Source organism: Larus michahellis, chromosome 3 (genome assembly GCF_964199755.1).
Source record: "Larus michahellis chromosome 3, bLarMic1.1, whole genome shotgun sequence".
Classification (NCBI taxonomy): Eukaryota; Metazoa; Chordata; class Aves; order Charadriiformes; family Laridae; genus Larus; species Larus michahellis.
Window position 1 is genome coordinate 107,052,676 of NC_133898.1, and position 26,743 is coordinate 107,079,418.

Below are 26,743 nucleotides of genomic sequence, written 5' to 3' on the forward strand. Positions count from 1 at the left end.
CTGGGAAAACATAATCTGGGAGTGCAGCACAGTCTGGGATCTACTTGGCTGGGGAGCAGCTCTGTGGAAAGGGACCTGGGGGTCCTGGTGACAAGAAGCTCAATATGAGTGAACAGTGTGCTGCTGCGTCAAAGAAAGCCAACAGGATTCTGGGTTGCCTCAACAAGGGCATCACCAGCAGAGACAAAGAAGTCATTATCCCACTCTGCTCAGCACTTGTCAGGCCACACCTGGAATACTGTGTTCAGTTTTGGTCTGTGCTATGCAAAAAGATGTGGACAGGCTGGAAAGGGTCCAAAGAAGGGCCACCAAGATGATCAAAGGACTGGGAAGCCTGCCATATGGGGAAAGGCTGAGAGAACTGTGTTTCTTCAGCCTTGAGAAAGGAGGATTAGGGGAGACCTTATCACCATGTTCCAGTATTCAAAGGCTGGCTACAAAGAAGATGGAGATTCCATTTTTACAAGGAGTCACATGGAAAAGACAGGGGGCAATGGGTACAAGTTCCTCCTGGGGAGACTGCGACTGGACACAAGAGAAAAAAATTTTCACAATGAGAACAATCAGCCATTGGAATAATCTCCCCAGGGAAGTGGTGGATTCCCCATCACTGGACACTTTTAAGGTTCAGCTGGACAGGGTGATGGGCCACCTTGTCTAGACTGTGCTTTTGCCAAGAAAGTTGGCCCAGATTATCCTTGAGGTCCCTTCAACCTGGTATTCTATGATTCTATGTCAATCTTTAACTGCATGACCTATTTTATTTCATTAATCCCAAAGGGTATTTCTCCCAATAAAAAATATGATGAACAGTCAGATCCCAGATCACTAATGGGAATGTCTTCAATTGTTAGTATGTTTTTTGGATTGAGCAATAAAAAAGCCAGACAGTCTAGCCTGTGCAAAACAGATAATGGAAATCCGCAAAGCCGTATAAGTATTCAAAATTTTACTGCATGCTATAAGCTACATTAGAAGCTTCACATGTTCCCAGAATACAGTTCTAGGCACAAATCTTTAGTCTTACAAAAGGAACATCGAGCACTGTATAAACTGTTTGTTAAATACTCTCATGTTTGGACAGTATTGTATTTTTTCAGATACCTCCTTATTGCTGCAAAGGACAAACATGCTGTTTGTACTAAAATCTGATCTATTCAAATATTTGCTAGCATATTTTCTTTTGCCTTGAGGCCTTTGCTTAAAGTGGTGCCAGCAAAAAGGCTAGAATAGGTTTTTTTTCAGCTGGCAATACTACTGTAATCCAATTTGTAAAAACGTTAAAAGAAAGCTTCAGAAATTGATTTATTTCCCCCCTCAGGCAATTTTTGTGTGTTGCAGGGCTTCTAAGCCACTTGTTATCATTCCATTTCCATTTACACCGGCTTCGTTTCACTGGTTTTTGTGGAGGTGCTCTGATACTGTAATAAAAGGTGAGCCTGTAAAACCTAGGGAGGTGGAAATGTGGGTGATTTTTCAGTTATTAGCGGCTGGCCTGTGAAGAGAAAGAGAGTCCTCTTCACAGACTTTTTTCTCTCTAAATTCCATTTAGTAGAGGCATAAAATTCCATTTGTGTCCCTATGATAGGTTTTTGAGGTTTGGGTTGTTTTGGTTTGTTTTCTTTTTTCTCTCTTTCTTTTTTTTTTTTTTTTTTTCCAGATGAAGAGTTCTTTACATTTTTCATTTCCAAACAACCCGCAAGTGAGAGCATGAATATCATCTACAGCATTATGGATGATATATAATGGATGCGTAAAACAAAGTTTCAAATAAAATTTATCCTCATTTATTCTGAATTTGAATCAACTGTTCATTGCTGTAATGTTGTTCCCAACCTGACATAGATCTCTCTCTCAAGCCGTATGACATAGGAAATGCAAGCTAGCTTCACAACTGCAGTTATGTAAAATAGCAGATCACTACATACACTGTTGTGTATTAATGTGACATACCTACCAAAAAGATGATCGAATGTGATGTGACATTCATACGTGACAGTAAACAGACAATACTCACAGAATGAAGCTTAAACTGACTAATGTAAATGCTTTTGAAGATTGTATCTTAGACTGTTTGACAAGGTACGGGTGGCAAAATCACCGAGATCTTAGTTTTGCTGACTCGATTCCTGATTTTTTTTTTAATTAAAAAATGTTAAATCTCACCTATCATCTATTAGTAACAATGGTCTTACTACTACATTTTTTATTATTAAACTCTTCATACTGTTACTATTAGTGAGCTAACAGATATAGGGATATAGGTAACAGGCCTGGTGAAATAATTCTGCCTATGAAACCGGTTTACATAAGTTTCTAAAAATAAGATTTCTTTGGAATATAATCACTAATTAATTGAATCAAATCACATTTTAATTTACATGTGTATAATTTTACTTCTACTGGGTCCATCTGGGCTCATTCTAGTACATCTGAGAGGTGCCTTTGGTGTGAATATCTGTGTATTGCTAGAAGGCAAAAAAGTAGCCCGCTCGTATAATTGTTAACTTGGAATATATGACCTTACTTAAAATTTCAGTTGTTTTTTTCTCAAGCACAAAGAGTTATTAGCTTTATAGTAACTGAAATAACTTATTTTTCTTAAGGGTAAAACACTGTTTTTATTCTCCTGGCAATAATGGCTTATGGTACTACTTTATTTTTTGCACTCTTTACACCACTACTTTATTTTTGTCCAGTTTTATCAAATATTAGCTGATGTTGTCTTTCAATCTCATTTATCACAGAGGCATATGAAACCATTTCTGTGGCTGCATTTTGTGTACAATGGGTAGAAATCATAAGAAAATTCATGGTATAGTGATGTAGATATAAGGTCTGCCAGGAAAAGAAGGCACTTCACATAGACATATCCCAATGCTATGGCCTACCTGTTCATTTAGCTGGCAGATGCCATTCTTGGTGACTGCCACACATTTCAGACATAAACCGGCTTTTTCCTTCTGTAGCTTGCGCTATGATGTTGGCACCTGGGACCATGGGGAAATATTGTGATTTTCCATTAGGCAAGCCCTTTTTTTCTCAGCATGAGTTAAATAAGTAACAAACCACACTAGGCCCATCCACCGGCAGCAAGTGCTCTGGGAGTTACCCTCTCTCATGCCATCCCACTGTGATGGAGCCGCTGGAGGCTGCTGGCTGCCCAGACCTGCCAGGCCTTTGCCAGCAGATGCAGCCCCTTGGGAAGCCCTCAGCCCCACCGCTTTCCTGGGACCTGTCTCCGCTTTGGTCCCTCTTCATGGCTGTGTATTGGTTTGTCATTGGCCAACTCATCTCATGTTTTCCTGCTCCCTTAGTGATGCCCGGTGACCGTGGTCACAGGTTACAGTTTTGCAGCAGCAGAGTTTCCTGCAGCAGATGTGAGCCTTGCCACCATGGCTGTTTGGTGGCAGCTAGAGAAACCAGCTGCTTTTTCTGAAGGCTAAGTACGTCAAAGTCATTAAGCTTGCAGCTTTTTTCTACGTAGTGACTGAGTTTTGTTTATAAAGGGTTTTCTGGACTTCACTGTGGGAACCTTTGGCTTTGGTTGCTTCCATCCTTCCCTTACTAGCAAAATATTAATTTTATAACTCTTGCAATTAATTCCTAGTTAAACTAAAGTCACAGAAAACATCGGGAAGTTTTCACCTGACCATACCATGGAAAAAATGTACATGCACTTAGCTGTGGTAAAGGCTTGAATTAAAAATCTATTTCTTATTAATTATTAATTTGAGATATGAATCTTAAATTGTAGGAGAAATATAAGCCCTTTGCATACTGCTAGTAGTAGTGGCCCTCCAATTAGGTCTACACACCTCAACTGCCTCTAGTTAGCAGGATGAAGGAACACCTGAAATTAATTAAACAAATAAGGCATGGGGAGCAGCTGAGGGGTTTGCAGGAGTGTTTTGGGGTGTAGTGAGCTATGGGAGGCAGCTGGTGGAAGATGTTTTGTGTGGATCTGGTGAGAGGGCTCTGAAATTAGTTTTCTAGGGAAAGGGAGGGTAGAAAGCTGGAGACTGGAAGAGCAGTGTTGGGGTGCTGTTGTGGGTCTGTAACCTGAGAGAAGCTGAAGATAGAGGAGTCCGAACCTGCAGAAAGCAGCACTTGGCACTGCAGGAGTAAGAAATGTGAGAGCTAAGGCTTTTTAATTAATGATATTTTGTTTTCTTAGGAAAGAAAATTGGCTATCACTCGTCAATGTGGGGAGGTGTTGCTGTGTGTTTTCTTTATCTTGTAGAGGTGGGGAAGCAAAGGATAATTCCCGTACGGAGGATTGGGTGTGCTCTCTAAGATGGGGCTCTGCCCTTTGCAGTGTTTCTTGTGCAGTATTTAAGGCGACAGACAGTGTTACCTTAAACTTGAGAAAAGCCACCAAGTTAGAGCCTCTGAATGAAAAACTTGACCTTGAATAATGTGTTCAATGTGTCTTCCCTTTTTCTGTGACTTGAAAAGAGTTGCGGTTGGGGGTAGTGGGATTAAATACATACATACATACATACATATATATATATTTAACCCATCTTTTGTGATAGAAAATCAGTTCTAAATTATAGATCTTGCACTAATCTTATAGTAGCTCCTCATTCCTTTATGTATGAGATAGTATCTGAGTTGGGTTTTAAATCTTCACTTCCTCTTGGCAACAGAATGGATGTAAATTATTGAGATAAGCCTTCTGTGGTTTCACACGTGGCAGGTAACAGCCTGGATTTATGTACCATTAGGTGTCTTAGCCCATGGGTAACTCTTCTCATTGCTGATAACAAGTACGGACAGAAGTTGGCCCCCAGGGATGGCATAATGATGAACAAAACAGGGGAAATCCCTATATAAGTTTTAATACTGTGATCTTCTGGCTTCTGCAGGTTGTTTAATGAAGCAGATAAGCCTATGAGAGCATGACCCATATCAGTGGCTGTGTCCAGCTTTCTTTACGGGTTTTGGTTTTTTTTGGTAAGATTTTTTTATTGTCACTGGCATTTCAAAAGTGAGCATTGCTCCAGAACAGCAGCTTATGGTAGTGGACAGGGGAGATGAAAATCCCCCAAGATTTGGGAAATAATACTGCAAAAATCACTTACATATATTTCTTTGTTATTATACTTTATTGGTGACTACTGTTTGCATGACTAAAAATTTGCGTAACAATACTTCATATATTCTTATTTTGGTGTGTCAAATTTCACCATAAAACTTACACTTTTTAAGGTTAATAAGTAGCATCTTTACCATGAGATGCAATTCTGTCTCTGAAATAAGTCTTGGGGAGGGGGGAAATACCCAATTAATCACAGGCTAGAAACCAATCCTATGGAAATATTTGAGTCTTGAGGCTGCCTTTATGTGCATATTTTCTAATTTTACAGATAAATACTTATTGGACTGTTCTGAAGTATCAATCTCGGTTTTGAACTAAAACTTACCTATAAGAGAAAGTTTGAACTAAACACTTACTACTCCTCTGTTACGCTTTTAAAAAAGTTTGAGAGAAGCTCTATTTTTAAATAATTGGTCTTTGGGAAAAGAAGTGTGTGTGTGTATATATGTATATATAAAAGGTTTTCTGACTGGCTGTAATCTTGTCTGCTCACCATCAGCTTCCAACTCTGAACTCGATGCTAAAATGCTGTGCGTGGAGAGGACTTAAATTGTCCTGTATGTGCTCATACGCAACTAAGACTGCTTTTCTCTTAACTGCATTGTTCTCTGAGATACTTCCAGTTGGCTTCCATACCCACTGTATGGAAAGCTATCCTGTTGTAACTATTGCCTTTGGCTAGAGATGCGCTTATTCAGTTTAACAGATTCAAAACCAGGAAGACGAGAGTGGTTTTTTTTCTTTGTTTGTTTTTGCGCCTGACAGCTTTAAAATAGCACCTCTCAGTCTCCCCTTTATTTGTGGAAGGGAACTTCAGAGCTCATGTGGCTTCCTGAAAGGTCCCTTTATGGATACATATCCTGGAATCGCGTTTGTTCTCATCGCGCTGCTGCTGTCTTCTGCGGCATGACTGGATTTACCACCTTCGTGTAAACTACTGCAGTAGCTTCGCTTCTGTCCAGATTGCTCAGGTAGTTTAAATGGATTCAAACAACTAAGATGATTTACTATTAATTATTTGACTTCTCAATACCTAAAATTGAGGTGCACTTGAATATATGGTGCTTTTGTAGTGTTCTCTGCTCGCATTGTCAAGGCTGTACAGGGCGCCGGTGCCCGGGCGGCCTCTGTGAGGAGAGGCGGGGGCTGCCTCAGACCGGACACAGCCCGTTCCAGCCGGCTCCGACCGACGCCCACAGGGCCCGGCTGAGCCCCGCACACACAATGGGGGCTCAGGGGAAACAGATGTAAGAAAAGAGAGAAGACACCACAGAGAGAAAGAGGGAACAAAAAGCGAGAAAAACAGCTCTGTGAGCACCGAGGTGAGAGAAGGGGGGGAGGAGGTGCTGCAGGCCCCGGAGCAGAGATTCCCCTGCAGCCCATGGAAGAAACCATGGTGGAGCGGGTGGATGTTTCCTGAAGAAATCCTAGCCTGTGGAGAGCCTGTGGTGGAGCAGGGTAAAAAGTGTGATGAGGAAGGAGCAGCAGAGAGGAGCTGTTATGGACTGACCCCGTTCCCCGCTGCCTGAGGGGAGAGGTAACGGAGTCGGGAATGAAGGGGTGAAGCTGATGGGGGGGGTGGATTTGATTTAATTTTTATTTCTCATTATCCAAACATATTTTAATTGGCAATAAATGGAACTAATTTTTCCCCAAGTCAGGTCTGTTTCGCCTGTGATGATAATTGGTAAGTAGTCTCCTTGTCTTTATCTTGACCCAGGAAGATTACCATCTTATTTTATTCCCCTCTATCTTGTTGAAGAGGGTCAGTGAGAGAGTGGCTGGGTGGGGGGTCTGGCAGCTGGCCAGTCAACCCACCACAAAGGCATTAATAAAATTGAGAATAAATGCCAGGAATCTGTAGAGTAATATCTTGATTGCTTTTTCTTCAGATTCGTAATAGCATATACATGTTATTAGCTGTTGGGTGATGTTCGATGCCTAAAACACGGAGGAGTTTTGCCTGCTTTTTAATGACAATGTAGTTCTGGGATAATTTCCAGTTAAGCCAAATATGAGATACCACCTTTTGAAAATTTTTTTGGTGTGTTGTACCTAGTATTTGACTTCTGCGATGCAGTAAGGTATTTCTGGAGAACTACAACAGATAGCCTAAAGCTTTAGTCCTTAAGAGACTTTGACTTGCCTCGCTTTATGATCTGTAGTTGATCAGCACGACCTTTGAGGTAGTACCTGCTGATAACTTTATGTTTTCATGTGGTATGGGGAGTTTGATATGGAGTGAGCTCCTCTACATCAAATGACAATTTTAACAATAGTATGTAAAACCTGAAAGGGTATGACACTGATGGCAGACAGCTATTTGGTGCTTCATATGGCAGTTAATGACCTATATTACTTTATGGTAAAATGGGAGAAAATGTTACATTTGTTCCTTATACAGATTTTGAGAGGGCTGAAAATCTCAGATTTTACCATTTACTATGGTTTGCCTAAAATTGCTTCGGGGATAATTCATTGAAACTTAGACTTATACTTTACCTTGTTATTAATAACATTGATCCTTTTGGCTAATAGCTTTTGCAAGAGACATTTGTTAGTTAATTTCAGGCAAGAATGTTTTATCTTAGCCAAATGGATTCTGGCTACTTCCTCTGTTTCTGGGAACAAGCTGTACAGATGTATGAGCAGAGCTCAGATGTAGATATATGTATATATATGCGTGTGTATGTCAGGCACAACTCTAAAAATGCTTAACAGATCTGATTCTCCTTCTAATTATAATAATGTGTCTTCATAGATATCATTGGCCTAATTTGAAAAAAGATTCAGTCCTTATGGGCACAGGGTCTCCCCTGGCTCTGAGGTGTGGTGTTTTGTTTTGTTTTTTTTTAAATTTCCCAAGAAAAATTGTTAAACCTTGACAAAATTTTGTCGCATGTGGTAACCTGCACACATCACTTTGTATAGTAGACAGCTGTAGGAGTAAATAAGCTAGCAAATAAAATGGTGACAATGCTTCTGGTTTTTTTGTTGCAACTGCATTTTCTTATTTTTTTTTTGATTGTGAAATCAGTACATAATCGAAGTGGTCTGATCATGTGAGGCTCTTCATGCTGGATAGCTGTTTCTGATAGAGCTATTCTGGAAAGCTTCATTTGACCATTTCAACCATGAGGGCAGGGCAAAACTCTTATTTAAATAAAAAAAATCCCAAACCCTAGTGACTCTGGGAACAAGAAGGTAATAGTTCTTGTTTGAGGGAAGAAAATTGGAGCTGTTTTTGTGTCAAGGATATCTTTGAAACACCTGTGGAGATCAGCTCAGCTGTAAACATTCTCTTGAAGGTCTATCAGCTTCAACGTGAATAGCTGGGACTTGGTAGAATTTCATAACTGCACTTGCCAAAGATTCAGTCCCTAATAAATTTATACAAATAATTTAAAACTTCAGTTGATCCAGTTGTACTTATGTATTTCCTCAGAAACCGCTGAGTGTTCTCATTTTTCTTGCAACAGCTGCTTATGATAGGGACTGTGCCCATGCCTTCCTTATGGGTCATGGATTCATTGGATATCTTGGGTTAGGAGAGACTATGGTTATCCGATCTAACTTCCTGCTGATATTGGAGCCAAGTCTGAAGATAGATGGTGCTGTTCAGGGCCCGTTGAAGTTACCAATATCTCCAAGGATTACCAGATCCTCTCTGGGCATCTAGCCTGATGTTTGACCACCATCATGGTGTTTTTCTTTTTTTTTCCGTAATACAAAACTGTACTGTTTCTCTTGTTGAACATTGCTTGTTGCTTCTCATCCTTTACGTGCTTCCCAAAAGAACCTGCCTCTGTCTTTTTCTGTACTGCTCTAATAGGTAGATAAAGACAGCAGTAAGCTTCACCCCTTAGTTGTCAACTTCTAACGGCTCAAGAAATCCATTCCTTCAGCTTCTTCTTGTACATCGTTTGCTATAGACCCCTAGCTATATTGCCACTCCCCCCAAGGACTTACTGTGCTATGTATTTAGTAACAGGGAGTCCCAAAATCTGCCGTCACAAGTAGAGGGCGTAAAAGTTCTGAGCAGAGCCAGCTGGACCTGCTGGGTACGTTATTGGTATGCTATTGAAAAAAAAAAACCCAATAATTCTGTATTTATAGGCCTTATCACTAGAAATGGCTGAACGTCAAGATCTATGAAATGACAATGTAGAATGAAATATGATGTTTTTTTTCCTTTCAAACAGAGGCTAAACTCAGTGCATGTGTACCACTGTGTTTTCTATTACAGGTTCTGTTTTATGTTTATAGACAAGCCAAATATATTCCATCTGTGGCTAAAAAGTATTTTAGTGTGTGCATTTTGTGCAGATTCATGCTGCTGAAAGTTAAGAAAGTAGTAATATTTTACGTTTAAGGTACTGCCATATGCTCAGTATGAAGTAGTGCAAGTTTATCAAATGACGATTTTATTAGCAGAGGGACTTGAAATGATTCTGCTTTCTTAGCACACACACTTGTCTGTCTAAACAGTTCCCTTTCTGGTTGCAGTAAAGGCCTCCACATTAATCGCCAAGATACATTTACAAAGTAAAGCAACATGCGAAGGTGTGTGATTTTTCTGCATGATGAAATGAATGTGCAAAACACATTATGATTCATGAGCTGTAACCTAGTGAAAATGCTAGTAGGGGGGGAAAAATGACTTGGTAGGCTAGCAGTGTTTTAATTCTGGAAATGCCTGAAGAATAACACTCTAGATTTTTCATCTGCTGTCTAGTTTTTGTTTGCACTCAATTTCATGGCATTTGATCTCCCTGAATTTATTAGAATACTATAAAAAAGTGCTTTCAGAAATATTTCAGGCAACAAGGCTACTGTAGAGGCACCCAGATAGTCTGTTGAATGACTGACATAGATTTCTTCTATTTGAGACTTTTCCATAATCTTTTTTGGGATTACTGTAATATAAAGAATTTGACAAAATAGATTTCAAGTTGATGTATTAATTCCTTGAAGTTCACCACATACTTGCCTTTTCCTATGTCTGTAAAACCTTTAAGTGCTCTGATTTAAGGTATAGAAGAATATATTTGTCTTCCTTTAATGTGAATTGCAATGTCAGCCTAAAGAATGATCTTCTAGTATTTGAAGGGGGATACTATGGACACAGTTTTATTTATTGGGCAGATAAAGAATCCATGTCATAGGAATGATACTTACTATCATAACTGAATCAAAGCATTTGGGTCTAGAAATGATAACACGAGCTTGGGATGTCCAATCGCTGCTCGAAACAATCGCTGCTCAAATGAGTTCATCTATATGAACTAAATCCTTGCCAAGTGGAGCAAACATTCCTCAGGAATGAAGTTGCTAAATCTTTATAGTTTTGCATTGATATAACTTTTTTTGTGTCTTTTTATCATGTTTCGTGGTGTGTGTGGGGTTTTTTGTGTGTATGTATACATATTTATTGTTTTTAGGTCTCCTATGTAGTGTGAAGCGTTCAGACTAGCTGCCTCTGTTGCTCTGTGTGTTTCAGCCTGATTTTCCTTTCTTCCCCTACAATGTGTGCTAGTTTCCTATAGTTCAGCAAAAAATGTTAGATCCAGGAAATGTTGTAGTGTTGTCAAAAGACAACAAGCAGCAAAGCATCCTTAAACCAGAACTCTTTGGATCCCTCCTCAAAGAAGGAAGAGACATGTAAGTAAGATCAGAAAATACATATCCTAAATTAATAATGAACTGTCATACAGTACACCAGATGTAGTGATAACTACTCTAATTTATTAAATAGAACAAGAGGCACCTTTCCCTAAACCTGCAACATCTAGTGAAGGTGAGAGAACATATAAAAATCTGAACATAAGATGTGGCAACCCTCATGGTATCTCTGTAGTTTGAAGACTGAGGGGAAAAAATTGGCCTGGTTATTTCTGGAATTGGAGCAAATGAGGTGGAAAGGAATAGGAGTAATAGGTTGACAAGTACACAGAAGGTGAAAAGATTAGAGCAAACAGCTAATTGTCTCCCATGTGCTGTTTAAAAACAAAGCAAAAAGATTGCAGAAAGCATTTTGCTGACTTATGTTGCCTTGACTGTATGCCTTCATCTGTATTTAAAGCTTTCCACACTTTGATATCTGACTCATCTGAGTCTGTTGGTTTTCCAGAGCTTAAAATTGGAAAGAGAAGGGGAACCACCTGACTGGTGTAATTCAAGCATAGAATTATGTTTTTATATAGGAGAGAGGTCTTAAATAAACCTAATTTTGCAAGGAACTAGTAGTTCAGTGATACTGCTGTACTAGTATGTTGTTTACAATTATTTATATTCTGTAGTTCCAGATGCCAATTAATGAACTGTAGCATCATAGTACAATAAATTTAAAAGGCAAGGGATTTCTTTAAAGGCATGGATTGTCTTAACTGTCCAGGTTAAAAGTATATGAAAGCATTTTTTGGGGTGGGGTGTTTTTGTTTGGGTTTTTGGTTGTGTTTTTTTTTTTATTTGTGTGGTTGTCTGTTTTTGTTTTTTTTTTTTTTTTTTTTGATGAACGGTTACAATGTCTGAATTCGAGAAGCTCTTTCAGGGTGAAATTTGAAGAAAAGGTGGCTTTCTGATATGTTTTCCTGTAACCAGTGGATCACTTCTGTTGCAAAACACAGAAATTAGCTAGTGATATAAACTGACAGTGTAGTTTGGGGTTTGTGGGACAGTAATGGTGTCTTAAGTCTAACTTGTGCAAAATTACTCTAATCATTAAGAAACCAACATCTCAGTAGCAACAGCCAGGTCTAAAAAATATCTTTAGTGATGTTTCAGTAAAGGATGTAGGCATTGTTTTCCATCTGTTTTATACTCCAAATGAATCAAACCATTTATTTATTTATTATTACCTTAAAATCAGTATTGCAATGTAATTATAGCTTATCCAGCATTCTGGTTTGTATGTAAAGGTAAGACTGCTAATAAGATGGGGAAATGCAGTTTTTTTGAAGCTGCTAAATGGAAGGTTTTATTGTTTTCTGGTCAGTTGACATATATGACATTGAACATGCGAGATCCATGTTGCTTCTGAAGCAGCAGCTGGAGGACAGACAGGATATTCCACGCTATCTCAAATAGTACTAGGCATCTTTGTGTGAATCTGGCTGGGTATTTACTTCTACGTGTCCTGAATCTACCTGTGTCCATCTTGAAATGAATCCTATCAAAAAGTTATCTGTTTTCGTCTTCAATAAAGACAAACAGGTCTTTCTTTCAGTGTTCTGTGTTGGAGACTGCACAGATGTGTTAAAATAGGAGGGTTAAAAAGCTGAAGAACATGTTTAAAATTTTGCAGAGGCTGCATCAGGGTAAAAAGCATAATGCATTAGCAGTTCAGGTGTAGAAATAGGATGCTCATCACACCTACTGATGTGCTTTACTTTCTTTATTTTAAAGGTTATAATAATTTGTGCCTTTTTATTGCACAGGTTATCAGGATTTCAGCTTCCATCATCTATTGTGAGCACAGGTTCTATCCTCACCCTCTGTTTCACCACAGATTTTGCTGTCAGTGCTCAAGGCTTCAAAGCTATCTATGAAGGTAAGAACTCTTTTCCTACCAGGTCTTTATTCTACTTGATAGCCGTTTTTCATGTTGAAACGTGATGTTTCAATTTTAATTGTTTGGGGTTTGAATCATCGGTGAATATTGCATAAACTTTTTTTATAGCATACTTAAATGTTACTACATCATGGCCAGTGTCTTTATTTTTGAAATTTAGTTTAAACTATACTTTAATTTCTGATGGAATTTTAAATTGAATTTGTCAGGCTTCTAAAGTTGGATTCAGAAGTGATTACATTTAAATGGTTTTCTTATTATTTCCTAAATGATTTATTTTGACAACTTCTTTAGGCAATGCCTAACTTAAGGGGTATAATGATAAAAATGAGATATGGACACTAACTGGTCTTGAAAATGAATCACTGATCATCGTCCTGTAGAAAATTAAAACAACAATGACAACAAAAATATAAGTGTATATCTAAATTTAAAAACAAGATGAAAAAAAGCAGTTGAACACTGGTTCCATGGAATATGTTAGACTACAACAATGACTGCCCAGTTCTGGGGAAAAATAAGGCCAAGCATTTAATGTATTCTAGTGTCTACCAAGAATTAAGTTCATGAAACTGGACTGATACCATTTCCTTAATACATTGAGTTGTACAAAAGGCTTTATGAGATCTGCAACCTTTGTTTGAGAAAATTACCAGATACAGTGGTATTAAGTCAGTTGCTTAGCTTCAGAACTGCTTTCAAACTGAGTGTGTGGTGGTTTTTCTTTTTTTCTACAACATCTTATTCATGGGAAATGCAGGGCTCTGAGACCCAGAAGTTGCAGAAAGCTCATTTTCAGGTTGCTTCTCAAATGCAAAGCCACTTTTTCTGTGCTTTCGTAGGTTTAATGCTTTGAAAGTGTTTATTCTAGAAAAATTGTGTGTGCAGTTAAGTGATAGAATTTAAGGCAATATATTTTTATCAATGGGGTTGATGTAGGGGCTTTGAATCTGTAAAGTTTGACTGTAGCTATTCACTTGGACTAGCATTTGCAACTGTCTAAATCCGTTACCTGTGATCTCTAAGTTACTTTGACTTTCTCTAAAGTGGTGACCAATATATCTTCAAATGCTTGATAAACTTTGGTTACATTTCTCCTAGAACTATTCAAAGTCCCTTGAAACTTTACCCCCCTTCCTTGACAATACCTAACTCTGCTCCATATCGATGCATATCTTTGTTTCATGTTTGATTAATGTTTTATAGTGTTTTTAAAGTATCTTTTTAAAGCAATATCATCATTGACTGGGTTACCTAAATGTGAAAAGACAGAGGTGAGGAAAGTGTCATGAGTAACTCAAACTTCTCTTGTTTTGAGCTTTGTCTGATCAGGGTGGGTAGCTCAGCAGCATATTTTTCCTTGTTAGCTTTTCCTCCTTTCTTTTGTCCCCCAAAGCCTTATTACTGCTGATCAGTCTTTTTTGTTTGTTTTTTTTTTTTTCTTTTAAACTGAGATGAAGGCTGTGAAGAAAAACTAGGAAAGTTTAATTTTAATAGTCTTAAGTTTATTGTCAGTCAAAAAGGAATATCTTACATCATGAACACACCAGGAACTATTTTCATTACCTCAGTAGGAAGTTGCTTTCTACATACCCGTATCTTTCTGTTCTAGCAGATGCATACGATAGCATATTTCATCCTTTTATGCAATCTGAGCAGTTTGTTTTTCATATGGAAAAAGACAGTGAAGAATGCTAAAGGACGTTTCTTGACTGTCAACTTAGGAACACATGCACAGAGCCACAGGCTGTAATATAATGACACTTCCTGCTGGCCTACTTTCTTGTAAAAAAACCCTGGCAGGAAGAGCTGTAATTAACATTGACAGATAGCACCACTCTCTGGTTAAACAACACTGCCCCCTTTCAGATTTAGTGCTGTAAACCTGGCATTGTCTATGAGCTTTAAATTGACTTCAAAATATGACATCCAACTCTGGTAGAAATGGTGAATGTCACTCAAGTGACGGCGTCTCAGTGTACAGACAGGCAGTGGGGACTTGTGGTTTGGGAAGGATTTGTAGCAGTGAGGGGTCAGGTGTGTTTTTTGAAGGTTTGGGGTGATTGTTGCCGCAATGGCCAACTGAGTTACTGAAACTCTATAGTTTAAGAACTCCTGTAGCTGTTCCCTAAACTACTTGTTTTACATAGTGACCCCTTCTGGCTCCTGTGCCATCTGTAATTTTGTGAATAGGCAGTTGATCAGTTCCTCTGGGCTGGGGGAATGCAGACCAGATGTTACCAGTCACAGGAAGTCTTTATCATCACTCTGCTGGCTACCCATCCCTAAGCTGGTTTGCTTTTACAAAAAACATCTAGTTATACCTGGTTTTAGCCAGCTCTTTTATTTTTTCTCTGAAGTAAGTGAATTACTGTTCATCTGGAAGTGTAGGGAGGATTGAAGTGCTACTGACTGCTGCCATCTAAGAGTTTGGGACACTGTGGGATCATAATGCACAGTTTGAGAAATGCTGTTTTAAGCACATTAATAGGAGAGAAGTTTTACCTGTGTGTCAGCTGACAAGGACATTATGCTTAAAAAAAAAAATTGATTTTTTTTTTTTAATGGTACCTGCGGGAGTGATTCTGTAACAGAAAATTTTGTAGAGATGTATAAAAGTCTGCAATATTCAAAACACAAGGAATTCTAACAGACTGGGAGCAGGAGGGGGAAAAAAAAGCTTTGCATCAATATGCAAAGGAATCATTCTGGAACTGCACCACTTGTTTCACAGTAGCAGATGAATTGGGTCTGAAAAATTCAAATATTAGGACTAATAAAGGAACTAATTTACATAAACTTTACATATTCTGGGAGGCTGCAAAGCTAGTGTTTTGTTTTGTGTTTGGTGCTTTTTCTTTTTTTTTTTTAATTCTTGTGACAGACCACTCTTTCTTCTGGAAAAATTTTGTCTGATTTTGTCTAAGTAGGATTGTTACCGTCATGCAATTAAAAAAAAATAAATGATTGATTAGTGTCTTCAAAGTTAGCTCTGCAATTGAAAGTCAGTATTTTAAATGTGGGGAAAAAGCTAGTGTTTTGACAACAATGACTTATCTCTCAAAAGACTTAATACTGGGCTAGGTTCTCTGCTGTGTTGAGCTTCTGCTTTGCTGAGCAGAGAGGATGCTATTGGGAGGTTTCACCATTGCTGTCTGCAGGGTGCTCTTTTTAACTTAAATTCCCTGGTGAATGAGGGTAGGACACTGAACTAGGGAAGGAGGCACCTGAACCACTTCAAGACCTACTGAACAGCCTCTGAAGCTACACTCGCACTGGTATCCCTAGCAGAGAGAGAACACTACATCCTGTTCCCTGGGCTGAGATTCTGATCTATGCATTTTATTGAGTATATTATTGATTTATGACCTCACTTCCTGTCCAGCAATGACATAATCAGTTCCTTTGTATTTTTACAATATATAAATAAGTTAACAATGAAGCTAGTGAAACCACATTTCGATGCTCTAAGCTCTTGAAGATTATTTGTACCTATCTGACTTAGCCTGCTGTCAGCCATATATGACATGAATATTAATACTTAACTAAATTTGATTTTGTGGCAGTAGACCAGCGAGAGCCATCTAGTTTTAACAAGACACTGATGTAGTCGGGCAGTTGCCGAGTTCTTAAGTTGAAATGTAGGTTTCTTTACTATATCATTACTTCACCAGATTTGATATATCCGTTTCTGAGAATCTGTAGTATTTTCACTGATAATACTTCCATCTTCCTCAGTGATCAAGTCAGCACTAAAATTTTGGTATAGATGGAAGCTTGAATTATTCTTATTTTCTGTAAATAAAATTATCTTTGAGATTTTTCAAGCACATGATTGTGACAGTAAAAATAACTATAAATTTCAAAAGTACTAATTCAGTTTATGGAATCTGTCAACTTGTTTAATCTGCGAAATGATTTATTGACCATTACCATCACTGTTGGGTAACAATTAAACATAAGTTTTAAGCAATGGGATTGCGGAGTTGAGGGATAGATTGTGTTTCTGTAATGTGCGCTTGTGTGTGGTTTTCTTTTTAATTGACAATGCTTTACTTCATATAAAACATGTTTAGGCTCTGTGAGGGGTGCGTGGGGAGAGTAACAAAATACTTGTCACTTGTGCAATTTTCTTTAATTCCTTGTTAAAATAACTTTAATTCCTATTTTCTAGAATAAGATTAACAAACTGTTTTAAAAAAGGTGCTTTGAGGGTGTGGCGGTTTAACCCTAGCTGGCAGCTAGGATCACGCAGCTGCTCATGAAGTTCTCCCCCTTCCCCCAGAAAGGCAGGGAGAAAAGGAGGGGAAAGGCAAAGGGGAGAAAAAAGTAATTCCTCATGGGTTGTGATAAAGACTACTTAATATAAACAATAACAGAAAAGGAAAATAACCATAGTAATAATGACGCAAGTCACTCTTGCTGCCTAGTGAATTGGCACCAACCTGATCAGCGGTCGCAGATTACATCCCACAGCCAACGCCTGTTTATATACCGAGCATGATGCCTATGGTATGGAATATTCCATTGGCCATTCTGTTGTTGTGTCTATGCTCCTTCTCAGCTTCTGTGGGAAACTGAAAAGAGTCCTCGAAAAGTATAAACATCACTTAGCAACAACTAAACCAGCACTATTGATATTCGTTATTGGAATTTCTTTCACACAATCACTAGAACAAAAATTAACTCTTTCTGAGCTGAAACCAGAACAGAGGGCTACAAACAAGTGAAAATTCAGCATTGCTATATCATTGTAATAATTTTCTTTGTAAAGCCAGAAGCATTCTTCCCATACAGACCATTTGCATGTGGTTGGAAATACAGAAAACTACTCTTTAAATGACAGCAATATCTGAAGTGTGTTATACACATGTATGCTTAATTTGAGTAATGCATGGTAGAATTGTTATCTGGTCTTTCTTCCACTTCCACTAGTGTGTCCTGCCATTCAGGAAATCCAGTTGTCAAGTGCAAAAAAACTCAGTATAAGTAGAAAAGCTTAATTCAAATTACATTGTTAGTCATCAATGTAAAATGAAATGTGATGTTTTTTTGGCTTATATTTTGCTACACTAGTGTCTGCCACAAAACATTAAACCGCCCTCAAAATCCTTCATTCATTTTAAGCTATTTTGATTTTTTTTGGTGGTTGTTTTTGTTGTTTCTAACCACATTTTGTAATGTAGGATTGGTGGACAGTGTTTAAACAACAAGCCAGATGTACTGGACTTGATGTATGCTAGTACCTTTCCTTGGCCTCTGTTCTATAGCAGAAGGTTTTCTTTGCCAAAGCAGGAGCTCTTGCATGTTGCTCTATCCTACCTGCCCTGAGGGCATACTTCCTTTTTTCTTTTGTTCTTTGAATTCTCAAAGCTTTCTGCTCACACCCAGTATTAACATTTATACTGGCAGTCACCTCATCCTGCCTTATGCATCTTCCCTGAAGCTTCTTTTTAAATCCCTTTCAGCATCAACAGCAGAAAGTAGTGATACACTTCCACAGTGTACAGTCTTTGAAGAAATTTTCTTTTTTTTTTCCTCTTGCTGCTCCTGTTCTCCCTGAGTATCTGTTACTTGCTGTGTTTTTCCTTTTTCTTTCTATTTTATGGTTCAATACTTTGAACTATTAAAAAAAGTAATAAAAAATTTAAACCATCCCCCAAACAACTTGGAAACTTCAATCTCTTGTATTGATTCCCTGAGTTACCAAGATAATTTTCCTGAGCCTGTGATTTGCCAGTCAGCGTGGACCCAGTCAAGATAAGACCTCTGGGCTCAAACTAATGTTTCTTGGGTTTTGTTTGTTTGCTTGTTTCCCTCAAGTACCAAAATACCTTTCCTGCACTCTATAAAGAGTAAATATCTCTTCTTTACTTGGTCAGCACTTGACAGTGCTTCCTACTTGTTGTCCATGAATCTAAATGTATTAGTTAATTGCTGTGTAGTTCTCCCAACAGCCTGCGATACAGTTGTAAGAGCATTTACTCCCTGGGAATGGGCATGTTCAGAACAAACTGAATAATCCAAGACAGGTATTCCAAGTTGAGAGTAGGAAGCTAAATTGGCAAGAAAATACCAACTTTTATGCAACTCATATGCAACAATCCCCTATTATTGAGCGTAAGAAGAGTAGTCTCCTGAATCTTCAACCATTGGCACTTAATCTCTATGGTTTAGTCATAGGTATTGTTTTATCTATTAGAAAATACTTCATTTTGATTGTTCCAATGATGAGACTTTGAATATGACTCCTGAACCTCAGTGGGTTAGCCAGCTGTGAAGAGGTACAAAAGATTATAATGAATATCTAATGATGACATTGAGAGCTATGCAGTTCATTGTATATTCTATTGCGTAGTTTTTTGGGAAGGATTCAGTTTGTTGCTCCTAAATATATAACTATTCTCTTCAGTACTGCGATGTTTGGAGAAAGAGGCTGTGTAAATTTTAATCCGCGTATAATAATTTTAAATGTTAAAGGCACAAACTGCCTTTTTTTAGAATTTCTTTGATAAGAAAACAAACCTAACATCATTACTATAGTAAATTCTTGTATTCTTCTGAATGTAATCTTGGCAGCCATACACTTTAACTAGCAATCTTAGCATTGACTGCTAGTGTAATTGGCCATAACATCTATTAATAGACTGATCTATTTCTTTTTCTATTTTTAGTTAACTACTTCTTCCTTACTATTTTGGTAGTATATTCTTTTCAAACTGAGATGTTTGTTAAAGCTTTAAGCAATATGTGTGTGTGTTTACACATGTAACCAAGTAAACCAAAAGCTTTGAATAATTAAAGCACATACTGAAATGGGATCTTTTTAGGCTGAAATTTGTAGCTGCACCTCTTTAAAGCAGAAGTAATTGCTTTCTGAGAATTAATTTGGGTATAGATTTCCTTTGTCAACTGAAGTCCCTAAAAAGAAAAAACATTTTTACTTTCTCAAGCAGATTTGCTTAAAAATAACATCTTTTTGAAATGATACAATCTGAATTACTGTTAATCATGACATACAGGAAGGAAATCATAATGCAGTTAAAAATAAAGCTGATATTTCATGTGTCAAAACATGACATAATATGTAGCAGTAAAATTTCAGGGCAGGTGAGGTCTGATAGTGTTGTGGGACCTCTGATAGCTAATCTAGAATATCAATGATTTAGGTGTCAAAAGAGTTCACTTTAACAATAAGCCAAAGAAAAATATTTTTAAGCCTATATGCATTCAGAAAACATGAAAAATAAGATGGAGGGTTATTTTTTGAGGAGTTTGTGCTCTGAAGTGTATGAACAGATCTAAAACTTGCTCAAAATGCTAAATTTATGAGGAACTGAATTTGGTTGATAGAGGCGGGTAATGACTGCACTCTTGTATGCTTTCTCTTTCCAGTCTTTCATACATGAAGAGTTTGTGCATAGAAAAAATAACTGTATTTAAAACAAGTAAACTCCATAGCTTTCTTAGTTATGAGAACTTATTGCGGATAACTTCACTGGTTAAAAAAGAAGTGAAATTCCTTAGCCAGTAAAACACTTAAATCGTGTGTTTCAGCAATATTTGAAGGACCAGGAGGCGGAAATCTGGAATGCTGTTTCCTAAACTGCCTAAGTAAACTTCCCAAACGGAAATTCTAGGAAATTCTTTGCTAGGAAAAAAGACAGTGTAATTAAAGTTGTTGTGGCTGAATAAACCCTACTTGAATTGGCAGAAAATGAAATTAACATTAAATGTTCTAGGACTCATTGTCAACCAATGAATTTTGTATCTAAAGGAAGAAGAATTTTCTGAGAGCCTTGCCTCTTATATTAGTCCAATTATAAGTTATATCAGCTGTTTTCTGCTTTCCAGCTCTTGCCCTGAGTAGCTCAATCCGTAATGCAAAGACAGCCTTTGTGTGGTTAGTAGTCCTTAGAAAGGAGATTACATTCTTGGAACTGTCTTTTTGACTCCCTAAGGGCTTTTTTTGCCTTTCAGTGGCTTATTGATCCATATAACAACTACCGCGTTCATTGTCCTTGGTGCATGAACCAGTAACAAACTCAATGTCAGTGGTTCATGCCTTGTAATCATTTAGTGGGCTTCTAATCTCCCTCCACAAAACTCTTACTTGTGCTCCCATTTGATATCACAAATCCAATATGAAAATGATCTGGTAAAAGTGCGCTTCCTAGAGGAAAACATAAAGGAATTGCTCCTCTCTGCTCCTATGAGGTGCCAGTTCTAAACCAAACCAGCACATTCTAGTATGGAAAACAAAAGTGGAAAGTCAAAGTCATAGCAGGATTGTTTCTTTCTTTGTAGCCTAAACATCTTAATACAGTGGTTTCATTTCTCTGCTATTGAATACTGAGATTTTGGAGAATCTAATCTTCATCTTAACAGATCATCATCCCAACTGTGCTGATACTAATACCACATTTCATGTTTTTTTCTTATCTGCCATCATTAGTACATGTTTGTATGACTAACGTTAACTTGTGAAAAATACTTCAAAGGATTTTTTTGAAATGTCAAAATTCCTTTAGTGCAGTCATTGCCTGATCTGAATCAGTATTAAGATATGGTCATGGCTTAACCCCATTAGGCAGCTGAGCACCACACAGTCACTCGCTCACTTCCCCCCCGCAATCGGATGGACGGGAGAGTTGGAAGGGGAAAAGTGAGAAAACTCATGGGTTGAGATAAAGGCAGTTTAAGAGGTAAAGCAAAAGCTGCGCAAGCAAGCAAAGGAAAACACGGAATGCATTCACTGCTTCCCATTGGCAGGCAGGTGTTCAACCATCTCCAGGAAAGCAGGGCCCATTCACACATAATAGTTAATGGGAAGACCAATGCCATCGCTCTGAACAATGTCAGCCCTGGCCAAAATCCTCTCCTTCCAGTTTTATTGTTGAGTATGATGTCATCCCATGGTATGGGATATCCCTTTGGTCAGTTAGGGTCAGCTCTCCTGGCTGTGTCCCCTCCGAACTTCTTGTGCACCCCCAGCTGACTTACTTGCAGGACAGAAAAGGCCTTGACTCTTTAGCAATTGCTAAAACATCCCTGTGTCACCAACACTGTTTTCATCACAAATCCAAAACATAGCCCCATAGGAGCTACTATGAAGAATTTTAACTCTGTTGCAGCCGAAACCAGTACAGATGTGCAGCATGATCTAGAAATCTTGCAAATCAGTATGCTGTAGACAGCTTTAAAAAAAAAAAAAAAAAGTACTGAATAGGAAAAGGCTAGCTTTGCTTCTTCTCTTTAAAATGCTTTAGTTCTTCTGCTTGGACTTTTAATTTTCACAGTTAAAATATATTCTCTTAATGCAGCAACTGTTTGAGAAACAAACAAGGTCAAAACTCCCATAATTCTGGAATCGTGTTGGATTTTTTTTTTTCTTTTTAATTCAGCCACATAAGGAATATATAGAATGCATCTTTTCTCCAAGTGCTTTTCTGAAACAAGCCATGCATCGTGACTGAACAGAGCTGATGTTCTTGCTTGTTCCATTTTACAGCCAACTGGGATTTGGGGGAATAACTTTTTCTGTTCATAACCTTACAGATTTGTTGGAGATAAGATTTTAGTTAAGCAGCCTGTGCCCTTCCCTACCACCACTCTAAATTTATTTTAAACAGTAACTGATGCAAAATATCAGGATGCCAATAGATAAAGAGCCTGTATTCTGTTCGAACTTATTTTGCGTGAACTTTCAGTTCTGAATGTGGTCTTTTTCTGTTTGCCAATGTGGAAATTAAAATATTGCCAGTGTCTTGTGTGCATTGCCAAACTACTCAGAGGAGTGTTCTGATGTGTTTGTGCCCAGACTTCTATCTGGCTGAAGAGTTAAATCCTACTTCCTTTTCTAATTATCAGATATATTCAGTAGTGTTTACTTACCTTCAGAATGGTCCCCATTAATGAAACAGTCCCAGGTGAAGTGCAACAGACACTTATCTAGCTTTTAATGAATCTGAAAAAGTCTTATGGTTTGCTTCATTTCTGATGTCATTTGTAAAGCAAGTTATTTATTCCTTTGGCTGGTACAAAGTAGGGAAAGTTGTATTGGGCTTTTCATCTCTCAGATAATAAAAGTGCATTTTCAGCCATATCAGTCTGATTTCTGGTTAGTAGTAGTCTTTATAGTCCCCCTTTTTTTTTTTTTTTAGCTATTGTCCTTAAAGTAGTATCACTTTTTATTATGAAAACTATATTTCTGCCTTTAAAAAAAGTCTCTACAGCCTACTAAGAGTTACTGTTGGTAACTACTTTGTATTTATTACAAATCTGCTTGCAATGGCAAAGATGTCTTGAAGCTTTTATTTTTTTTGTTGCAAAAATAAAAGAAAATAGAAAAATCTCTATTTCATTTGGAATCATTGTCTGCAGATTTGTATGCCTTTAAACTGGCAAAGGATGTAGACTATTGTGGGGTGGAATCAGTTATTTCCAGAATGAAATCCATGGGTTAGCAGGCTAGAAAATAGAACTTTGTATTTGCTATGTCACTGCAGCCAGCAGCTGTTACAATTTGCTATGTTGGATGGATGGTTAGCATATAAATAAAGTCACATACCTTGCTTTTCATCTTCTCTTGTATAACTTTAAACCATTAATAATTTTGCTTTGAATTACTTTGTTATTCATATCCTTCCCGTATATTGAGGGTTTCATTTGCATAACCTTTCATGTTTTTCTTCTGTAATTGGGATAATAAGGCAGATATCTAGAACTTTGCAACAAAATATACTCATCAAAACAAGCATGTCTAAATTTTGACTAAGGCATTGATCTTGTTCAGTAATGAGTAAAGTAGTTGGTACATCACGCACCTATTAATTGTGAAGAAAGGGAGTAGGCTGACTGTGGTACACATAATGTAGGCATTGTGTTTTAACTGAAACTTCTGAGATTTGTTAAAATCTATCACATAATCTTCACCTTGCGTGTGTTAGAATTCCACGTGTTCGTACAGTACTCTTGACCACTATGTGTATCACCTATCTAAATAGTGTTTATTCACCCAAGTAATGTCATTTACATCATTAGGTATACATGTTGCTATAAATGAGTCTGCAAAACCACGAGGACTTCTTAACTCCTTTTACTCTAAGTTAAAACTCTTTGAAATCTTTCATCTTGTATATATGGAAAGACTTCCTAATAAATTATTAAATTATTAACGCATGGTATACTTCCAAGAAATCATGCCTTAAGGTTCCTTGAAGCTGGCGTGTTGGATTGACCATAAAAGGGCCATAGCAGGCATGGAAGGTCACACAGTCTCCTTGACTTCATTAGATCTGTACCTTTCTTACACTTGTTTAACAAGGCAAGGCATGTGGTGTCAGTGGATTGTAAACCTGAAGTCAGAAGAATGTTAAACAGTTTTGGATGTGTGAAATCTTACTTATGGGGAAAGAGGCAACATGCTGTGTGTGTGTATATGTAAACCCAAGAATTGTTAGTGTAATCAGTGTCTTAAGTGTCTAATCATCATTAGTCTAGATGAAATTTTTGCAGAAAAGCAAAAAATAACAACAATTCAGTTAAAGTAGTTGTGGACACTTACTGGTTTCTACCCCTTTTTCTATTATTATGCTTACCCTTCCCCTTCTTCCTAACTTTAGGATGCACTTGAGGTTATTCTTAATTGCTAAGGTAACTTCATACTTTTGCTCTTTCTTCCTTTATCTGCTGTTCCATCTCACATCCATATTTACTTTATATGGTGCCCCATGCATGTTAGATAGTACTACTTTGTTCTTTGTTACTCCTAAACCCAGTTTTGTCTAAGTCTGCATTTATTTAACGGACCATGGTCAAGTTGTTTATAGCGGGCTCTCTAGGGCCAAGCCTTTGCCTCATAGCTTATTGTCCCTGTGCATGTATTCCCCTGTACTGTATCCTGTATCTCCACGAGGCCTATATTTCTCTTAACTATGTCATGGTGCCAGTTGCACAATATTTCATTCTGCGTAGAGTAACTTGCTACTGTGATTGTACCTTCAGAAAAAAGGTTAAAATAAATAAATAAATAAAAAATTTTAGTTTTAGACTGCCAGTCAGTTAGAGAAATTTCTATCACAGCTAAACCAAGTAAAGCAGATCTGCAGACAAGTTTGGAGAATTTCAGACAGAGTGAACCCAACTGTAGCAAGTCTCCGTCCTGATACCTTGCGAGCTCAATAGTCTGACGCAGCAAAGTTTATAGTCTGTTACTGAAAATAGCAGTACCGGATTACAGGGCTACATGGTTACAAAACGTGGTATGCATAAAACCATTACTCTTCCTGATACAGCTTTAGTTTCCAATATTGCCTGGTTTAGTCAAAGTTTCCATTAGAACCATCCAGGGAACTATTCACTGTGAAATCTTTGCTGCTTAATGTACTAGCAGGCAGCCAGGGTGGACCTCACCTGACTGGCTCCCTAAATTTGTGATAGCCAGCTAGAGATAGTCATAAATAGTTATAATATTTAAATACTTTCAAAAGCCAATTAATATTAGATGCCTGTGTTAACATAGAATCATAGAATGGTTTGGGTTGGATGGGACCTTTAAGGCCATCTAGTTCCAACCCCCCTGCCATGGGCAGGGACACCTCCCACTAGACCAGGCTGCTCAAAGCCCCATCCAGCCTTGCCTTGAACACTTCCAGGGATGGGGCATCCACAGCTTCCCTGGGCAACCTGTTCCAGTGTCTCACCACCCTGAGAGCAAAAAATTTCTTCCTAATATCTGATCTAAATCTATCCTCTTTTTAGTTTAAAACCATTACCTTTGTGCTATCGCTACAGTCTCTGATAAGAGTCTCTCCCCATCTTTCCCGTGGGCCACCTTTTAAGTACTTGAAGGCTGCTAAAAGGTCTGCCTGGAGCCTTGTCTTCTCCAGGCTGAATAACCCCAACTCTCTCAGCCTGTCTTCATAGGAGGGGTGCTGCAGCCTTTGTGGCCCTCCTCTGGACTTACTCCAACAGGTCCATGTCCTTATGTTGGGGGTCCCAGAGCTGGGCACAGTACTCCATGTGGGGTCTCACGAGAGCAGAGTAGAGGGTCAGAATCACCTCCTTCAACCTGCTGGCCACATTTCTGTTGATGCAGCCCAGGATACAGTTGGCCTTCTGGACTATAAGTGCGCATTGCCAGCTCATCTTGAGCTTCTCATCCATCAACACCCCCAAGTCCTTCTCCTCAGGGCTGCTCTCAATCCATTCTCTGCCCAGCCTGTATTTGTGCTTCGGATTGCCCTAACCTTCGTGTAGGATCCTGCACTTGGCCTTGTTGAAGTTCATGAGGTTTACACAGGCCCCTCTCTCAAGTCTGTCAAGGTCCCTCTGGACCATGATTTAACATAAGATAAATCATCTCAAAGCAGAGATGCCTTCTGCCTGCTTTGACTTCACAATGAAATCTGAAGGACTAACAACTGTCTACAAGTTCAGCATTTTAGTCATAAATGGTTTGTGTTGGATAGAACCTTAAAGATCATCTAGTTCCAACCCCTCTTCCTGTGCAGGTACGCCTTTTACTAGATCAGGCTGCTCAAAGCCCCGTCCAGCCTGGCCTTGAACACATCCAGGGATGGGACTTTCACACGTTCTCTGTGCAACCTGTTCCAGTGTCTCACCACCCTCATTGGAAAAATTGTCATCTGAATGGAAATCATTCTTATTTCAAATATAGTTTATTTGAGAATGTTGTTATTTTAGATCATCTTTAATTATTCTACAGATTTGAGTTCTTTGATTCTTTGGGAATCTTTTTGGAGGCTGGAGAGAAGTCATGAGACTTTCTGAAACAAAGTGGGGCAGCCTCCTCCTCCCACTTCTGTTTTGAGATGAAGTACTGTTTTTGGAAGCAGAAGCTTATGAGAAAACTGAGCTTTCTGCTGTAAAATGTGTGAAATTTTTCTTATTTCTTAAAAGAGAGAGCCAACTTAATGTATCCTGTATGTGCAGTTCACAGGGGGCAGCACAGGAATATTTGGCCAAGTGTCCTCTTAAACTTTCGTAGGTGACTGGGCACCAAGAGGGAGGCAGTTGATTTGGGTCCTGTGTTCTTCGAAGTGGAG

General features: G+C 38.3%; 1 protein-coding gene across 1 annotated transcript in view; it reads left to right on the forward strand.

Annotated features, from left to right (window-relative positions):
• CSMD1 (CUB and Sushi multiple domains 1) overlaps positions 1–26,743 on the forward strand; it is a 1,197,588-nt gene that overhangs the window by 339,576 nt on the left and 831,269 nt on the right. Inside the window, exon 3 of the mRNA XM_074581652.1 lies at positions 12,541–12,653. Coding sequence (XP_074437753.1) covers positions 12,541–12,653 — 113 coding nt within the window. The remainder of the gene's footprint in view (positions 1–12,540; positions 12,654–26,743) is intronic.